We start from the raw sequence: 17,184 nt of genomic DNA, 5'->3' as shown, positions 1-17,184 counted from the left end.
CTTTTCCGCACGCAGGGGTTATTATGAACCTGAAATAATAGTCCAGGTATAATCACAAATGTGCCTAGTACATGAATGTCACCTAGCTTCATATCTAGACGAGAGGGAACTTGCTGTCTATATTCTTTGCTATACCAGTAGTCGCATTGTAATTTACATCATGCATGTACATGATGATATGCTATTTCAAGAGCATTTTATAGGTTAGTGGTTAACCTCAGGTAGTTTAATGAATTAACATAAGGACAAATTCACAATGATTGAAAAGTATATGGGTCATCTTCCTCAAACATGTGATCTGAAAAACGAGGTTACAAGGTGGAAACGATAAAACAATTAATGGTCAGTGACTTTGATTTATTACAAAGAAATGTAATTTGTCATTGTTATTTGAGGATATAGTTATCAACAAAATAGTAAAAGTTTACACATATATTGATCAATAGATATTAACATACTAATTCTCTATACATGTTTGTAGATACTGATTTGATATTGTTGGAGAAAATCAATTGTGTTTGTATTGTTTTTCATTAACAAGTCTTTTTTATTGTGTTTAGCTATGGCAATTCAACTTTTCTCTGAAGAAATGGACATTACTACAAACAGAGGGAAACATGCCTATTGAATTGGCTTCTCACACTGGTGAGTAACGTTGGCCTGTAATAAGTTATTGTATTGAATATATTGGGGGGAAATTGTATTCTTTTATGCATCTAAAAATTTCTTAAACCAAAGAAATTGAATCTATTGGGGGGAAATTGGATTCTTTTAAAAAAAATCTTAAACCAAAGAAGTTGATCAATATTGAAAATTAATTTTAAATTTCAATATTACTTGATGTGAATATGAATATTTTAATATGCAGACTTTGGTACCAATTTTACAATCTTATACACATGTTCTTATAAAGAGGATCTTACTTATTATAATATCAGATGTATTATGTTCTGCTTATAATCAAATCTAACATGGAAACCTGCTTATTTTTAACAGTTATGGAATTCTATTGAGGTGAATATGTGGTTTTATTAACCTCAAAATTCTTAATTATGTTAGATGCTAAGTAAAGTTTAAGTCGCAAACAATATGGAGCATATAGAAATTGTTCAGGGGAAAGTTCTGCATTTGACAGAAAGCATTGTTATGTTACAATTGAAACGACCTCGTAAATAGAATATTGACCTGCTGTTTGTAAACAAAGTAACACCGAATCAATATCACAAACTACCAACCTCCACCTGATTATGGTCCAACCAATGAGGATGTAGGCAAAATGTGTGTCATCGAATAAAGTAGAACATATGTTAGATTCCATTGTCTTATAGATGTCAAAAATAATAAATATAGAAAAAAAATAGACTGACAAAAATAATGTTGCATATCAGAAAACAAAATCATTAGAATATGTACTTTTCTGTTCAGTAGCTATATATATAGCTTAATAGGTAGGACAATGAAATTGATACTTTGGTTTCAGCAAAATTTCGTATTTTCTGTACAATATTTGTATTGTGTATGATTTTAGCTGTGAGGTGTGGTCGGAACCTGCTGTGTTTTGGTGGAACAGGTGTACCCTTTGGGGAGTGTAGCAGTAACCAACTACATATTTGTAACCTGGACACACTCAAATGGCGTCAGCTCAACTGTACTGGGGAACACCCACAGAAAAAATATGGCCATGTGAGTTTGTGACTTTGTTAAACCAAACACTATAGTACAAATATCAGTATAAACTTGTAATTGAGATCACAGAGTTAACATCTAATGTGAGGTTGGTAGTCAGTAGTGAATTATATTTTCATATGGAAACCAGAAAAAGACTTAATTAAATACTCTTCCTGCAACAAACCCAATGGGCTAACAGATATTCTGGGTGGTTGGGTGGTGCAGTGGGTTTTCTTTGGTTATTCCGGTTTCCTCCAACATTAAGACACCCAACACACTACAAATCCAGACCAACACCAATGATTAATATTTAAGTTGAAATAACTTGTTTCATAACTGTTGTAAAATAAATGAAGTTTATATTTTTTATAACAGATAATCTGACTCAAGTAGGGTGGAGGGCTTAATATATGACAATGAAACATCAATATTTGATGGCATTTTTACCAAACCTCATTAGAAATAGATATCCACTGGAATATTACCAGGCATGGCCTTATTGTCAGATAAAAGTGATAAAAAAGTAACGAAAGCACAATATTCCGCATCTGTGTAGGTACCAAGTAAAACAGTTGGTACTCCAGTATTGCTGGAGTGGTTCTTGTGTCTTTAAACCTTAAAGCAAGTTAGTTAACCTGAATAATACAACATGTATTAAAACGGCTCTCGATCTGTAAGTTTTTGGTAACTCATATTCCTTCTCTGTATGTCTCTCTGTCCACACTTTTATTTCCTGAGATTATCTCATAATCCAGCAGTCTAAATATTCTTAAATTTCACCTGTTGATACCCTCTTTTAGACTATGTACTTGTACATAAGAAATTTAACAATTTCCTAAGGTCAAGGTCACTATTAAAAGGACGGACAAGATATTCTATTGAAAATTTTCCTTTCTGTCCAGTCAGTGTTTCTGATTTTAATAAATTTATTATGTATCCATAGGTGTATTTTGACACTGCAAACTACCGCAACATCATTTTCCATTTGGACAAGAACCTGAAGCGTACTGTAGCTGCCATAAAATGGCTGCTGAAATGATTGAAATTGACATATTGGCCAATTTCAATCAAACACCATAGATTTTGAGCAAATGATAGAGTATTAATCCATTGTTTGACTGTAAATTTAATTCTTGAAATAAAATATTTAGTATTGTGAACAAAGAAAGAACAAGATCTATTTTTCAAGTTTATTTACATATATATATTTGGGTTTGGTAGAAACTGTATTGAACTATATCAAAGTTAGTGAAGCATGATGGCCGTAGTAACCTAGTATGGCCCAGGACAAGTCGTGTGAAAGTGCCCAGAGGGGTCATGTGTGTTACCTGGTGTTATCGTCTTGCACCTGAGATTAGTACACCTGTAATGATACATGTGATTACACCTGTGATTTACCCTCAGGCTAGGATCACACTGCCCTGTGTCAACCTATCAATGTCATAAAAATAGCACCATATAAATGGACTTGAAAAGGTTGTTACCTTGTCCGGGCCTGTTGACCAAAATTTATATCACGTTTAAAGAAAAAAGAAAAAAAAAATGTTGGTTGTGCCCTGCAGGGTTCAACAACCTAAGATAATTTAAAATGGAAATAATCCAAAGTGCCCTTCAATTTTTAAATTGTCTAACAAAGAGGTATGCATGAAATGTTCAGTCGTTTTATAAAAAATATTACCATTTTTTTTCTCTTTTAATCAGATATAGGTTGTTCTTGAGAACTATTATTAATTGCACTATATACTAACTTTTGTGAGTAATATTGATACCATGGTCTAAATAGATATCCTATTGTAATTGTACCTGTACTCAAAAATGTCTATTATTTTATTTGAATTTGAGGTTACAAAGTATAGTTATAGCACCGAAGTCTAAAATATGGTGATTCCTATTATGTTTGAAACTTTCTTAAATAACATCAGTTCAATGGTCATATAATTGACTGTACACATGCATACTATTAAAAATTGATAATTTACAGCAAATATGTATTAACAGTCATATCAGCTTACAGATCAGTGTAAAATACAGCAAAAGTTATTTGTTAAAAACGAACATTTTTAATCTTCTCCTCAAATTCAAGATGGCCACCACAGATTCTGATTATCTGATGCATATTATAAGCTGTAAACTCCAATTCTGTTGTGACTTCATGAATATTCAATACTTCTAACTAATATAATAACCAAAGGTGACCACCTAAAATACATATCTTCTGACTGGATAACATGTCATGATCTATATAAATAGAGTGGTTTGGGTCAGATCGGTTGAAATTTTACCAGTTTATTTATTTATGTGACCTCTAAGTTAATAAGTATAGTATTTAAAAGTTGTGATATTTTGTCCCATGTTTGCTATTTCCATTATCTTTGCCCCTGTTCAGTATGTTTAATTAACAAATTAGTACTTATTGTGTGTACATGTATTTATGTCCGGTTGCTAACTTGTGTTATGATTACTTTCAGTCCATGAATGTAGTAGGTCACTACTTGTACATTGTTGGGGGGACGTCAGGGTTTGTTTACAACATGGACATCCACCAGCTGGACCTACGGACGGCCACATGGACACACCTTGAAGCCGACAACCAAAAGTACATCCCAGAGAGCAGGTTCGTAGTATACTTCCTTATACAGCTCACAGATCCTTTGTGTACAGTAGAACCCTGGATTTAATGATCAATTCAATACATAGAGCGAACAAACCCAAAAGGATATATTGTGTGTTAAAAGTGCGTGTTATTAAGAATAATAAAGTTGTGAACCTAACTCCGACATCAATATCCAGGTGTGCTTCCAATGATCACCTTCAGTAAAAAATCATTTCAATCAGTTCGTCAGTATTTTTGACATCAATATTACACTGTCTTTAATTTGTTAGTAATTTCTAAGTTACTCCATCAAATATTTTAACATTTGTGTTAATCTGTGGATTTTGTAGGTACAGACATGAGGTAGCCAGTGACGGGACAAGGCTCTACCTGTTCGGAGGTGGCACTGCCTCCACCTCGTTTGGATTTGACAAGGTACATTGAAGGATATAGAAACTTTCAATCTGACTTCTTGACATTATCTCAAAATGCTGGAATTGAATTGTTTCTTTATTTGATTATAATTAGAGATCAGTGTGAATATTTACAGTTAAACTACAGGTATTCTAATTAAGGTCCTTGACAAAAACATCCAGATATTTGTATTATTCCTTTTTCTGAATTTGAAATACAATTATTTATGTTGTTAATAAAATTATAATGATAACATTTTAAGCACTTTCATATGAAATTTCTTGAGAGAAAATTTCTACTGATTAATTTCAACAGTTATATTTTATTAAATGTTTTAATAATGTGTGTTGCAGATGCCAGCATTCCATTTTGAAAGATGTATGTGGGACGAAATAAAGACAAAGCCAGATCCCAAAAATGGTACGTTATCATAGATCATATGGGGCCAAAATATGGTAGAGGGGTAGATAACTCCCATTGGTTGTCTTCCATGAAAGTTCTGTTATAACTTATAACCATTAGTAATACGTTATGACATAACATTGGATGTATTAGCTGGACAGAAATGACCTGTCGATGAAATATATATATATGTATTGGGCAACCTGGATTATTCAGGTGATCTATGATGGTTGCCTTTTGTTCTTAATTATGTCACAATATATTTTTTTAATTCTAAGAAACCATTTGCCAAATTTTGATGAAAGAAAATGTTAATCATTGGTTGTGGGGATCATAATATATAATCAAGAAAAGGCTGACCCGCTAGTAAGCTATAGGTCATAGCCATAAGGGGTCACAGAGTACAAAACCTTGAAATGACATCTCATCTGAATGGAAATGGTAGATTTTCACCAAAATTCCATGAAATAATCCTTAGATAAATGATAATCAACTGTTTATTAAAAAAAGGGACTGACATCCCCCTCCCAATCCGCCCCCACAACTTCCCAACATTCCAAAAAGTTTGATTTGGTCATCTTGACTGTTTACCTTTAACTCTCAGTGTGGTAATTACGTATATATATAATTGGAGGTAATTTTGGTCTGACAGTACATTTCATTTCAACTAAAAAAATAATTACTTTTATATGATATTGTAATTGGCAAAATTGCTGTACTACAAGTCAGAAATAGTAATAGATCTAGTAATCTGATAATACATGTTTTTGAGTGATTTATTCATATGTATGTAAACTAAAAAAAACTTGTATTAAGATTTTATGTAAAGTAACAATTTTAGATCAAGATATAAACATGTAGAATATACTCTTGAGCTTCCATGCTCACATCGAGTACATTACCTGGTCTGTAATGCAACATCATACATGAAGGTTGAAGGAATTTGTTGTCGTTCTGGGTAGAAATTTCGGTTTGTTTTTGCAGGTTACCCTACTCCAAGGAAGTGTCATAGCTGTGTGTATTATGAAAAAGGTAGGTTGAGACATGACATTTTTACCATTTCAAATTTCTACTGTATATTGTTTATTATTACAACGCCTGAAAAAAAATTCAAGGATCATACTACCAAAGTCTTACTAGTGAAATTAAGCTTTTATACAGAAAGTTTAGAAATGAAAAAAATTACAACGATTCAGTTGTAAATTGTAATCTTCTGGTGAAACCCTGTATCCTGAATTCAAGAGCTTACATACACTGTATTGTGATAATATTTCACAGTATTTTAGTTTACTGTTTATATATATATGGGCTGTAACAAACAACTAAAGTTTTGCTTGTGAAATAAAACTTTTATACAGAAAGTTGAGAAATAAAATAATAAAAATGATTCCGAATCAGTCTTCTCATGAAACCCTGTATCCTCATTTTCAGGCGCTTACATATGTGGTGGATTTGATTCCCATGAGATTTTCAGTGACATATGGAAGTTGTGTCTGGTGACGTATACCTGGACAAAGCTGTCTGCTAGTCTCCACATACCTGTTTACTTCCATGCAGCTGATGTCACCAAGGTATTTAACTTTTATTATTTTTCCTTTATGTATTTTTCTAGAAATATTTTTTGATATGTATAAGTTCATGATCGGTCCCTCGAGATCATGAAAAAATTAATTAAGATTCAAGTCCAAATTAGAATTATCCTTAATTTGTTTTGTTCCTTATGTATCAGATAATATTTTTATACGTGTACATATATACACTGTATATATATTGTTAATAAATACTTTGTCACCAGATTTGAATTGATTTTTAAAAAAATATTGTTAAGCAACAACTGAAATTTTAATACTGAAGTCTGGGATTGTTTCATGATTAATGTGTGTGATATAATCATAATTCCATGATGTGCGACTGATGGTTATGTTTTTTTGTATGTATATAAAACTATTAGAAAATATAAAAATCTAATTCATTGTTTCAAGGCTTGGGCAAGTGTAATTACTACAATTTAAAAAAAAAATCATAAGTGGAACCAACTGAATGTATAAGGAACGCACTTAATGTACAAACATATATGCGTGTACCGGTAGTTTCGGTATATCAGTACTGTATCTTTAAATTACATACCTTCAGATTTTCAAATTTAATGAAATTAACAAATACATTTGTTTATATCATTTGTATTTACACTTACAGGAGGGCTGTATGTATGTGTTCGGGGGTGTCTCACGGATTGACACCATCAGGACCAATGCCGTCCAGAGAATCTGGCTTCGAGTACCTGCACTCGATGAACTGTGTTGGGATTACATGTGTAGGAAGATGGATGTTGTGAAATTCAAGCAGGACAAGAAGAATCTTTTAGGTCTCGGTGTACCTATGCACTTTGTTGATCGGTTGTCATAACAACAGGCTCTGTATTACTGCCACCACACATATAAGTCTTTCATAACACATTTTACATACATGTGATGTCATATTTTGTTGTTGACCGCTACTGGCCTACCTCATAATTTTCAGGCAATGTCATCTGCAGTTTTTAATCTGATTGACGGAAACTTGTTCACAATAACAAGGGTCTGAACTACCAGTAACTCATGTCCAGTGCAGTAAAGTATTTCGTAACATTCTCACATTTGTATCACATATATGTAGGGGAAATCCATTGACATTTTTTTTGTTGTCAATTTCTGGGATGATCTGATCATCTGTTTACGAGGGAGAATATTAATGTGCAAAATATCCCGGTAATAGTTGAGGAAATTTTCATCAACATTTTCAGCTCCATAACTGGAAAAGTTTTCATGGTAGATTATCTTCATATGAATGTCATTTGTTTCTCATTGATAAGAAATCATTTCCATGTCAAGAAGAAATTAATGACAACAGTACATGTTAACGAGGAACATGCAATATAATCAGACATAAGTCCTTCATTCGTAGAAATACGTAGCTAAACTTTTGAAGCAATATAAAATCAATCTCATTATTCATTGGTTCAGTTTGGTGCAAAAGAACTTTATCTCGGCCATAGTTAGGAAAATATGATGAATATATGGAGGTTAAACTTGGAGAGTAAGTGTTGTGGTGTCAGAAGAATTTTTACGAAACATTTCTGAATTTTTACGATACACATTTCTGATATATTTTCATACCAGTAGTTACATAGACATTAGACACTTTAGATGACATCATCATAAACGTAGCACCATGATATCGTGTTGTGAAATTCTACACCATGATATCGTGTTGTGAAATTCTACACCATGATATTGTGTTGTAAAATTCTAGTCATCACTAGATCTCACAGAAGTTTTCACTTCACTCGTTACACGGGAAAATCACTTGAAAATGAATTTGAAAGTAATAGGACAAAAAAATCTCTTTTGGACTTCATTAACTTATCCAGTAGAACTGGTTAGCTTGACTTCTTATTTAACAGTTCTGTTCCTACATTGAAATAACGAGTACTTGTACTGTAGTTCCCAACTTACATATTCCTTAGCTTTTTCTTTTACAAAACTGACAGATTCAATAATAGTTTTTTGCGGGAAGACAAATCAAGTGTTGTACCACAAAAATGATCATTTTCAGAAATATTTCCACATAACAGTAACATGAGAATTGATTAATTTGTTTCGTTTCCTACAATTTTGTATCAACCAATATTAAGAGTATCTCCTTTTCAAATCTACTATAATATAACCTGGCTTTATTGTGGAGCCTGAGATAATCCAGTCCTTGAGCTTCCTGGCAAACTTGCATGTTGATAAAGTTTGTTTACATATTGTTAACTTTTACTCGATTGTTAATCTAAAATGTTACATTTCATGTTTTATGCCCCGTTGTGAAGTGTAAGTAGCTGTAGATAGTATGAATTCTTCGTTTGAAAGCTTTTGACTTGATTTTTGACCAGATATTTACTTTTTTCATTGCATTTTTCTTTTTTTTATCATAAAATGTAGCATGTTATCCTTTCATGAATATTATTTTCCATCAGATATCTCCATACGTTTATAGGGCTTATTCTAATGTCAATTTATAACATTTTCTTATCTTCTTCAGTTTCACAATGAAGACATTTTAATTGTTGTTTCGGAATTGGCCGAATTATTGGTAAAAATTTGGATCAAAACAATGGACTTGTTAGAATCATCATGTAACTTGAATACTTACTCTACATGCCACATGTAGCGTAGATGTCAGCCTCTGAAACCTCCAATTAGGGAGATCTCCCTCATTCTACATTTCCAATGAGGGAGTAAGTACGTGAAACGTGACTGAAACTACTTTGCTCAATTTATCTTTCCCATTTTATGTATAAAAGTAACTCCAAAAAGCATTTATTTGCTTCAGACACACCTGTAATGATCATTACACACCCTGCAGTTACTAGGGAATCATTTGACCACAGGATGTAGATTTTGAGTTTGTGTGAGTTTGGACTTGAATGATGGAGATTTGAGGGAGATTGGTAAATATTGGATATTGGTCAAAATTGGGGAGTCTCCCTCCTAATGAGGGAGGGTTGACAGCTATGATGTAGCTGTTTGATAATTAAAACTATTATTGTTAAGACTATTCCACTTTTACCCATAATGTTGATTTAGAGAAATCCTTATTTAACCAAGTTTAACATTCTAATTGAAGTTTTTTGTTTAACTATGATTTTATATGACTTTATCATTTGACTGTTGGTTTGGTGTTTCTGATTTTGTTTTGCGTGTGTAGCACGATGATATACTCAGCCGAATGTAGGGCGATAACTATTACGTTTTATGCTGTGCATATACTTATAACATGTTATATTACATACGTTTGCTCATTCATTTGTTTATTTTATACGTTTTAGTGTTCTAGTCTGCCCTGAACATGTTATTGGTTACATTTGTATGAGGTCATCAGTCCGATCTTGTATACTATAGATCTGTCATTTAGCGATTTAGCTTTTTGACTTGCGACATAAAATTATCTAGAAACCAGTAGAAACCATACCTCATTTTACATGATCATATTTGAATCTAGTTTATTGTTATCTAGGAAACTACACGTTCCAATTTATTTCTTGAGAGTTATGGGAGAGGAGTGATTTCATTTTGCTTAAGAACAACTGCATGCCATTGTTTATACACCACCTACTGGTAACTGAGGAAGCGTAGATATGATATGACGGGAGTATAGTAGTCGCCACACATGCTCAGTGAAATAAAACTAAGGTACTCTCAAACCTTTACAGACTGATGTCCCAAGACACCAAGGCCGTTTTCGTTTAAACGGTTAAACCGATCGGACCACAGTTGTTGGTTTATTAAATAAGGTTGGAACTAGTAATCTGATGCTGGTTTCAGGCGAACCTCGACAAAACCTTGCAAGGCCACCTGCATAAACATTTGCAGGTCCACCAGGATTTTTACCCGAAATTGTTACATTTATAAACAGACAAATCGGTTGTTCCGCTTGAACGAACAGGCCCTAAGACATGATAAGATGATAATCAATACATACATAAGGTAGTTAACTCTGCAATTAATAAATAGTAGTTGGGGGGGGGGGGGGGGGGACTTTTTTCTCAGATTTTCTCTGGTAAAAAAAATCATTTCACTTTGCTATGTCAGAATTATTAAATCTGAGATAGCTGTATAAAGTGAGATAACATTTGTAAAGAATTTCTAGTTATCAATAAAGAAAGCTATGACAAACAATAACCTTCGGTAATACTTAGTCAAACTGCTTAAAGCTGACAGCACTACTGTCACATAAAATAACATGCCACAAGAAATAACACAGTTAAAGGAAATGCAGACTACATATAATTGTAATAAATACAGAATTTTGCAATTTAGTATCATATCTAGTTGTAACATCCTGAAGATGGAATGTACCAGGTATATAATATTGTGTCTCTCTACATAAATTATCAATAATTGCATTGTGAAACAGAACATCTCGTTTCTCACATTGCTGCCATAATGTGTATAGTATTATCTAATTAACATTCTTGAATTGTCATAACACAACTACTATGGTAACTGTAGAATATATTGCAAGGGAAGGAAGTCATTGGGAAAGTCATAACACAACTACTATGGTAACTGTAGAATATCACAAGGGAAGGAATTCATTGGGATAGTCATAACACAACTACTATGGTAACTGTAGAATATCACAAGGGAAGGAAGTCATTGGGATAGTCATAACACTATTACTATGGTAACTGTAGAATATATCGCAAGGGAAGGAAGTCATTGGGATGACCAAGCATAATATCGGGAAAAACATTGTCAACTTTGTTGTAGTTTTGTTTGTGCTGTGTTGATTTCGCTTGTTTATTTTGTTTCTCATACATATGGTGACACTAGCTTACAATTTGTATTACTCTGCTGCCCAAGAGGGTTAAAGGGTATTCCTCATACCTTAGATGGGTTGTCTGAACCATTGATTTCCAGGTGTTCAATTAAATATATGTACATGTACTGTACAATTTATCTATGCATGCCCAGTTTCCATGCAATCCTTGACCTCATGCCATGTGCCATGTTTATCATACATATTTTAAAATGACATTGATGTTTCAAAGTTTTTTTCTTCTTGTTAACAGGTTATTAGGCCTACAATTTTAATGTTTAACCAAAACAATTCACTTGAAAGTGCTTATAAAAATATATAATTTTTAAAAAACATTTTATTATCATAAATAAGAGATTTTGTAGTCAAAATATTTTTTATTGAAGATTTTTTAAAGACACTAAAATGTAGTCTTTCAGATTTTACCTACCTAAATGCTGTCTTTCCTAGAAAATTAAAAAAAAAATAGAAATCATGAACAGTCAGAATAAAAGGAAAATTTCACATGAAAATTTGAATATGCTGAGTTAATCCTAGTATGTATGTGTAGTTTACCGTAATATACATGTGTAGTTTACTGTAATGTACATGTGTAGTTTACCGTAATGTACATGTGTAGTTTACCGTAATGTACATGTGTATGTATTGTACTTATAAGTGCTTAAGCACATGACCTTGAACTAAGGCAAGTTTAGTCTTTATTCCATTCCATGCTGGTCAGATATGCAGCCAAGCCTCCAAATAAATTTAGGTCGTGTTTTTTTGAAGATTTCTTATCATTGTTCCGCATGTTTTTTTGCTTTAGAAGAATTGGTTTACAAAAATGTCTGCATGAATGAAACCTTGAAAATTTACCAATATTGATAATGTAAGAATATTTAGTCAGTTGGAGTGTGTAGTATTTATTGAGACATCTGTATTGAGTGTCATAAAAAAGTAAATGAAGGTCAGTTTTATATTTTATATGTAGCATCTTCAAAAATCACTCTGGTCACAAAATTATACTCTACTGAACTTTGAAGATTTTCAAAATAACGTTTTGATTCTGAAGTTTGATTAAGTTTACTTGTAGATAGTTCATTTTTACTTTGACATTCTCATGTTTTTTTCCATTTTGAAAAATTATGTCATCATTCATGATATATTTGTCCAACGTGTGTTTACAGCTTTTATGCAATTGTTCTTCTGTAAAATGTGATACAGCTCCTGCTTCTGTCTTTACTGTATTTTACAGTCAGTGTTCTTCAGTGTGTTTATAGCACATGTCAAATACCACACACAATACGATAGGTGGACATCAACGTTCTTTGACTTGTTACATAGAAGTTAGACGTGTATTCTAATGGTTCAATCTGGAAATGGAGTATTGCTCTGCTGTAAAGCCTTTTGAGGTTACTAGTATATAAGAGGTAATATGATATAGACACAGGTAATATAATGTTACAGACTAACATATAAACTAGACCAGATCATATTATAGGACTACTTGGTTATCTCCCTTCCTGGTCCAAGCCAGAACTTGGCTATAGGGGTGTTCACATGAGTTATCTCCCTCCCTGGTCCAAGCCAGAACTTGGCTATAGGGGTGTTCACATGAGTTATCTCCCTCCCTGGTCCAAGCCAGAACTTGGCTAGAGGGGCGTGCACATGAGTTATCTCCCTTCCTGGTCCATGCCAGAACTTGGCTAGAGGGGCGTTCACATGAGTTAGCTCCCTTCCTGGTCCAAGCCAGAACTTTGCTAGAGGGGCGTTCACATGAGTTATCTCACTTCCTGGTCCAAGCCAGAACTTGGCTATAGGGGTGTTCACATGAGTTATCTCCCTCCCTGGTCCAAGCCAGAACTTGGCTAGAGGGGCGTGCACATGAGTTATCTCCCTTCCTGGTCCATGCCAGAACTTGGCTAGAGGGGCGTTCACATGAGTTAGCTCCCTTCCTGGTCCAAGCCAGAACTTGGCTAGAGGGGTGTTCACATGAGTTATCTCCCTTCCTGGTCTAAGCCAGAACTTGGCTAGAGGGGCGTTCACATGAGTTAGCTCCCTTCCTGGTCCAAGCCAGAACTTGGCTAGAGGGGTGGTCACATGAGTTATCTCCCTTCCTGGTCCATGCCAGAACTTGGCTAGAGGGGCGTTCACATGAGTAATCTCCCTTCCTGGTCCAAGCCAGAGCTTGGCTAGAGGGGCGTTCACATGGGTTATCTCCCTTCCTGGTCCAAGCCAGAACTTGGCTAGAGGGGCGTTCACATGAGTTATACGACAAAAAAAGTACATCACTAACAAGATATTTTTTATTTATTTTTCAAAAAGTATTTGCATCCTAAGATTATTTTGAAATTAGAACTGTTATATTTTAGTTGAATCAAGGCATGAGATTGTTTGTCTAATTGTATTAAAAATATTCATGATATATTGAGAGTTTAGAAGAAGTTTTCTTTTTAATATCAGGTTAATATAACTGATCAAATTATGTTGCATTAATGAAACAAATGAAAACAGATGAAAAAAATGAGAATGCACTATAAATCATTTCAAATTAAATATTGATATAATTTTGTTCAAAGATAAAAGGATATTATAACATAATGAGAAATACACTGTCAGAAAACAACTGCCTTCAATGTTGTGAAAATTTATATATTTATATTTTGTATTGTTTACAAGCCAAACTGATTACAATATATATGTATACATAAACAATTATAATGTATGTATGATGTTATGTAAAATCACAATTTATGTAAAAGGAAAATAACCTCTCCATTAATAAAAATATACAATGTATGTACAGTCCTGTGCTTGAAAATACAATGTTTGTTAATGAAAAAAAATATCACCAATTTGGTACATAGTAAATAGTTTATTAAAGATTACATTGTATGTTCATTAAAGTAGATAGAAAACATCAATGTATGAATATTCGCGCTCAATATATTGTATCTAAACAACTACAATGGAAATACATTACATAAATAGATGTAAACTACATTACATTGTTTTTGAAAAACTATTATGTAAAAGCATTGTATAAGCATGCAATGTGTTATGATGTATTTGATCAACTACGATGTAAGTAAATTGTATATATGGGCAAACACTGTATTTACATTGTATACACGGGCAAACACTGTATGTACATTGTATACATGGGCAAACACTGTATGTACATTGTATACAAGGGCAAACACTGTATGTACATTGTATATGAAATGTCAACAGACAGGGATGGAGTGTTTTACCTTTAATGTGGAAGGTGGTATTATATATTTGTTATTACATAATGTTTTGTAGATATGTATTAACCATGCTCACGTAATATAGTGATTCTTCTATGTGTATGTGTCTGATGTTATGTAAGAGCAAGAAAGAGAGAGAGAAGAGAAAGAGAGAGAGAGAAGGGAGGGGGGCAAGATAGAGAGAGAGCAATACCCAGAGTAACATACAAAATGAATGATTGGTATCACATGGTCGTTACCTTGTAAATCTATTAACATATAAATAAAAATAATCACAAATTATCAAGTTGTATTCACTTTCTTAAAAGGATAACATTTCATGCAAAATTGAATTTATGTATTGTTACTGAGATTAGAGGTTGTTTAGAATTCAATGATATTGCTGGAAATGACATCAACTCAGAACAAAACTAGTCTTAGTTTTAATCTATTCATGGTAAATGCTGTGTGTCCTGTGCAGATTTGCTAGGTTGCAGTAAATGGCTTGTTTTACTACTTTTCCCCACAAAAACATTTGCATTTGATAAGATTGTTTCGATTGAAGTATTCCTGGAGCATGAATGGGGAAATAGCTTACATATTGGCTTCATGGTCATCAAATTGGTATGTTTGTGTTTAAAGATTATTTGAAGTATTAGGTTGAGAATTGATAAATTCAGTTTGTTGACTTCAGTTTATTGTAGAAAAATGTGTAACAGGTGCAAATTATATCAGTGTTTCATTATAAGAATTAAAGTCACTGGGAATCCTATCTTTATCATGGCAGCTTACTACAGACCCACAAACCATTGTATTTCTAAACCACATGTATATTCTATTCATTCAGTTATTAAGTATACTTTGTAACCCACAACTGTATTTTTAGGTCACCTGAGCTTTAGCTCAAGTGACCTATTGCTATCTGTTTTCGTCCGTCGTCGTCCGTCGTCGTCCGTCGTCCGTTAACATTTTACATTTCAAACTTAAAGTCAAGTTCTGCTGGGCCGATTGAACTGAAAGTTGGTAGGAATGATCGCCTCATGGTCCTGACAAAGTGTTGTTATTTTTCGGGTCGATCAGAAATCCAATATGGCCGCCACGGCCGCCATTTTGAAAACCTATTTCAAACTTAAAGTCAAGTTCTGCTGGACCGATTGAACTGAAAGTTGGTAGGAATGATCGCCTCATGGTCCTGACAAAGTGTTGTTATTTTTCGGGTCGATCAGAAATCCAATATGGCCGCCACGGCCGCCATTTTGAAAACCTATTTCAAACTTAAAGTCAAGTTCTGCTGGACCGATTGAACTGAAAGTTGGTAGGAATGATCGCCTCATGGTCCTGACAAAGTGTTGTTATTTTTCGGGTCGATCAGAAATCCAATATGGCCGCCACGGCCGCCATTTTGAAAACCTATTTCAAACTTAAAGTCAAGTTCTGCTGGACCGATTGAACTGAAAGTTGGTAGGAATGATCGCCTCATGGTCCTGACAAAGTGTTGTTATTTTTCGGGTCAATCAGAAATACAATTTGGCTGCCATGGCCGCTATTTTGCTACTAAGTTCTAATAGGCCGATCTCACTTAAAATTGGTCTAGGAATGATCAGCTCATGGTCCTGACAAAGTTAAGTTAACATTATACTATTTTTTACTCAAATTGGTACATATTTCAACAACAAAAATAAATATTGTAGGACTCAGGTGACCGTTAAGGCCCATGGGCCTCTTGTTAAGCTGTTTAGGGTTTTTTTGTAATTTCGAATTCTCAAACATACAAAGTGAGATAATTTTAAGGATGGGTAATCAAGGAATTAAACTTGCCAATAATGTCACTTGTGAAACATGATTTAAAAGATGAGTTTTAGAATTTTTCGCTCAGTTTGATCCAGTCACAAATTAAGTTCAAATATTAAGTTATATTAACCTATGTTTGTATTTACGGAACCTATCAAACCGCATTTGTCAAAGTTGAAGTAGCTTCATTCTGTATCCATTCATAGAAATATCTTAGCTATGGTACAGCTGGCTTATTATTATTTAAGATCGTCCTAAGTATCACACTCTCGTCATAATATATTCTCTAATATTTAATTCTATACTGTATGGTAAAATATGATAACACTTTAAGTATTGGAAATCATTGCTTGGAAAACCATCATTTAATTGACTGTAAAAGTAAGAAAGTAGATAAATATTCCACAATTGTCATTGATAGATGAGTTGTATACATGAAATGTTATATGAACCAGGTGACAACAAGAATGGAAAAAAGATTTTGTTTTAGAACATTACACATTCAAGTATGCATGAGTGTGACTGAGAAAATCAGAAATGGTATGGAATGTATCATTTTAAAAGCACAGATGTTTTAGAACATGACCCAGCATGGCTGTGACTGAGAAAATGAGAAATGTTACGGGAATGTGTCCTTTTAAAAATGATTGTTTTAGAACAATAGTCTACAGGACTGGGATTGGGAGAGTAAGAAATGGTATGAATATATTCCTTTAAAATGCTGTTGTTTTAAAACATTACATGACATGAGTCTGACTGGGT

At 33.4% G+C, this 17,184-nt stretch overlaps 2 protein-coding genes across 2 annotated transcripts in view; one reads left to right on the top strand and one right to left on the bottom strand.

Moving 5' to 3' along the window:
• LOC110459532 (kelch domain-containing protein 10-like) overlaps positions 1-10,608 on the top strand; it is a 12,913-nt gene extending 2,305 nt beyond the window's left edge. Inside the window, exons 3-10 of the mRNA XM_021511845.1 lie at positions 561-645; positions 1,529-1,683; positions 4,137-4,282; positions 4,612-4,696; positions 5,029-5,095; positions 6,062-6,109; positions 6,509-6,648; positions 7,274-10,608. Of these exons, the coding sequence (XP_021367520.1) occupies positions 561-645; positions 1,529-1,683; positions 4,137-4,282; positions 4,612-4,696; positions 5,029-5,095; positions 6,062-6,109; positions 6,509-6,648; positions 7,274-7,483 (936 nt within the window). The 3' untranslated portion in view covers positions 7,484-10,608. The remainder of the gene's footprint in view (positions 1-560; positions 646-1,528; positions 1,684-4,136; positions 4,283-4,611; positions 4,697-5,028; positions 5,096-6,061; positions 6,110-6,508; positions 6,649-7,273) is intronic.
• A 35-nt stretch (positions 10,609-10,643) lies between these two features.
• LOC110459548 lies at positions 10,644-15,583 on the bottom strand. Its single transcript, XM_021511870.1, has 2 exons — positions 13,036-15,583; positions 10,644-12,927 (listed from the first exon to the last, which is right to left on the bottom strand). The coding sequence occupies exons 1-2, from the start codon at positions 13,688-13,690 to the stop codon at positions 12,905-12,907; spliced, it is 678 nt and encodes a 225-aa protein (XP_021367545.1). The 5' UTR covers positions 13,691-15,583; the 3' UTR covers positions 10,644-12,904.
• Positions 15,584-17,184: the final 1,601 nt, after the last annotated feature.

This window comes from Mizuhopecten yessoensis, unplaced genomic scaffold (genome assembly GCF_002113885.1).
Source record: "Mizuhopecten yessoensis strain PY_sf001 unplaced genomic scaffold, ASM211388v2 scaffold10107, whole genome shotgun sequence".
NCBI lineage: Eukaryota > Metazoa > Mollusca > Bivalvia > Pectinida > Pectinidae > Mizuhopecten > Mizuhopecten yessoensis.
The sequence above is the reverse complement of the archived record's forward strand: the minus strand, read 5'-3'. Positions and strand labels throughout refer to the sequence as shown.

Excerpts from the sequence above, each read along its gene's own strand:
- LOC110459548 (XM_021511870.1), bottom strand. The coding sequence starts at position 13,690 with ATGTACTTTTTTTGTCGTATAACTCATGTGAACGCCCCTCTAGCCAAG. Across the intron at positions 12,928-13,035 it reads AGCCAAGTTCTGGCTTGGAC|CAGGAAGGGAGATAACCAAG; the intron begins CAGGGAGGGAGA and ends TCTGGCTTGGAC.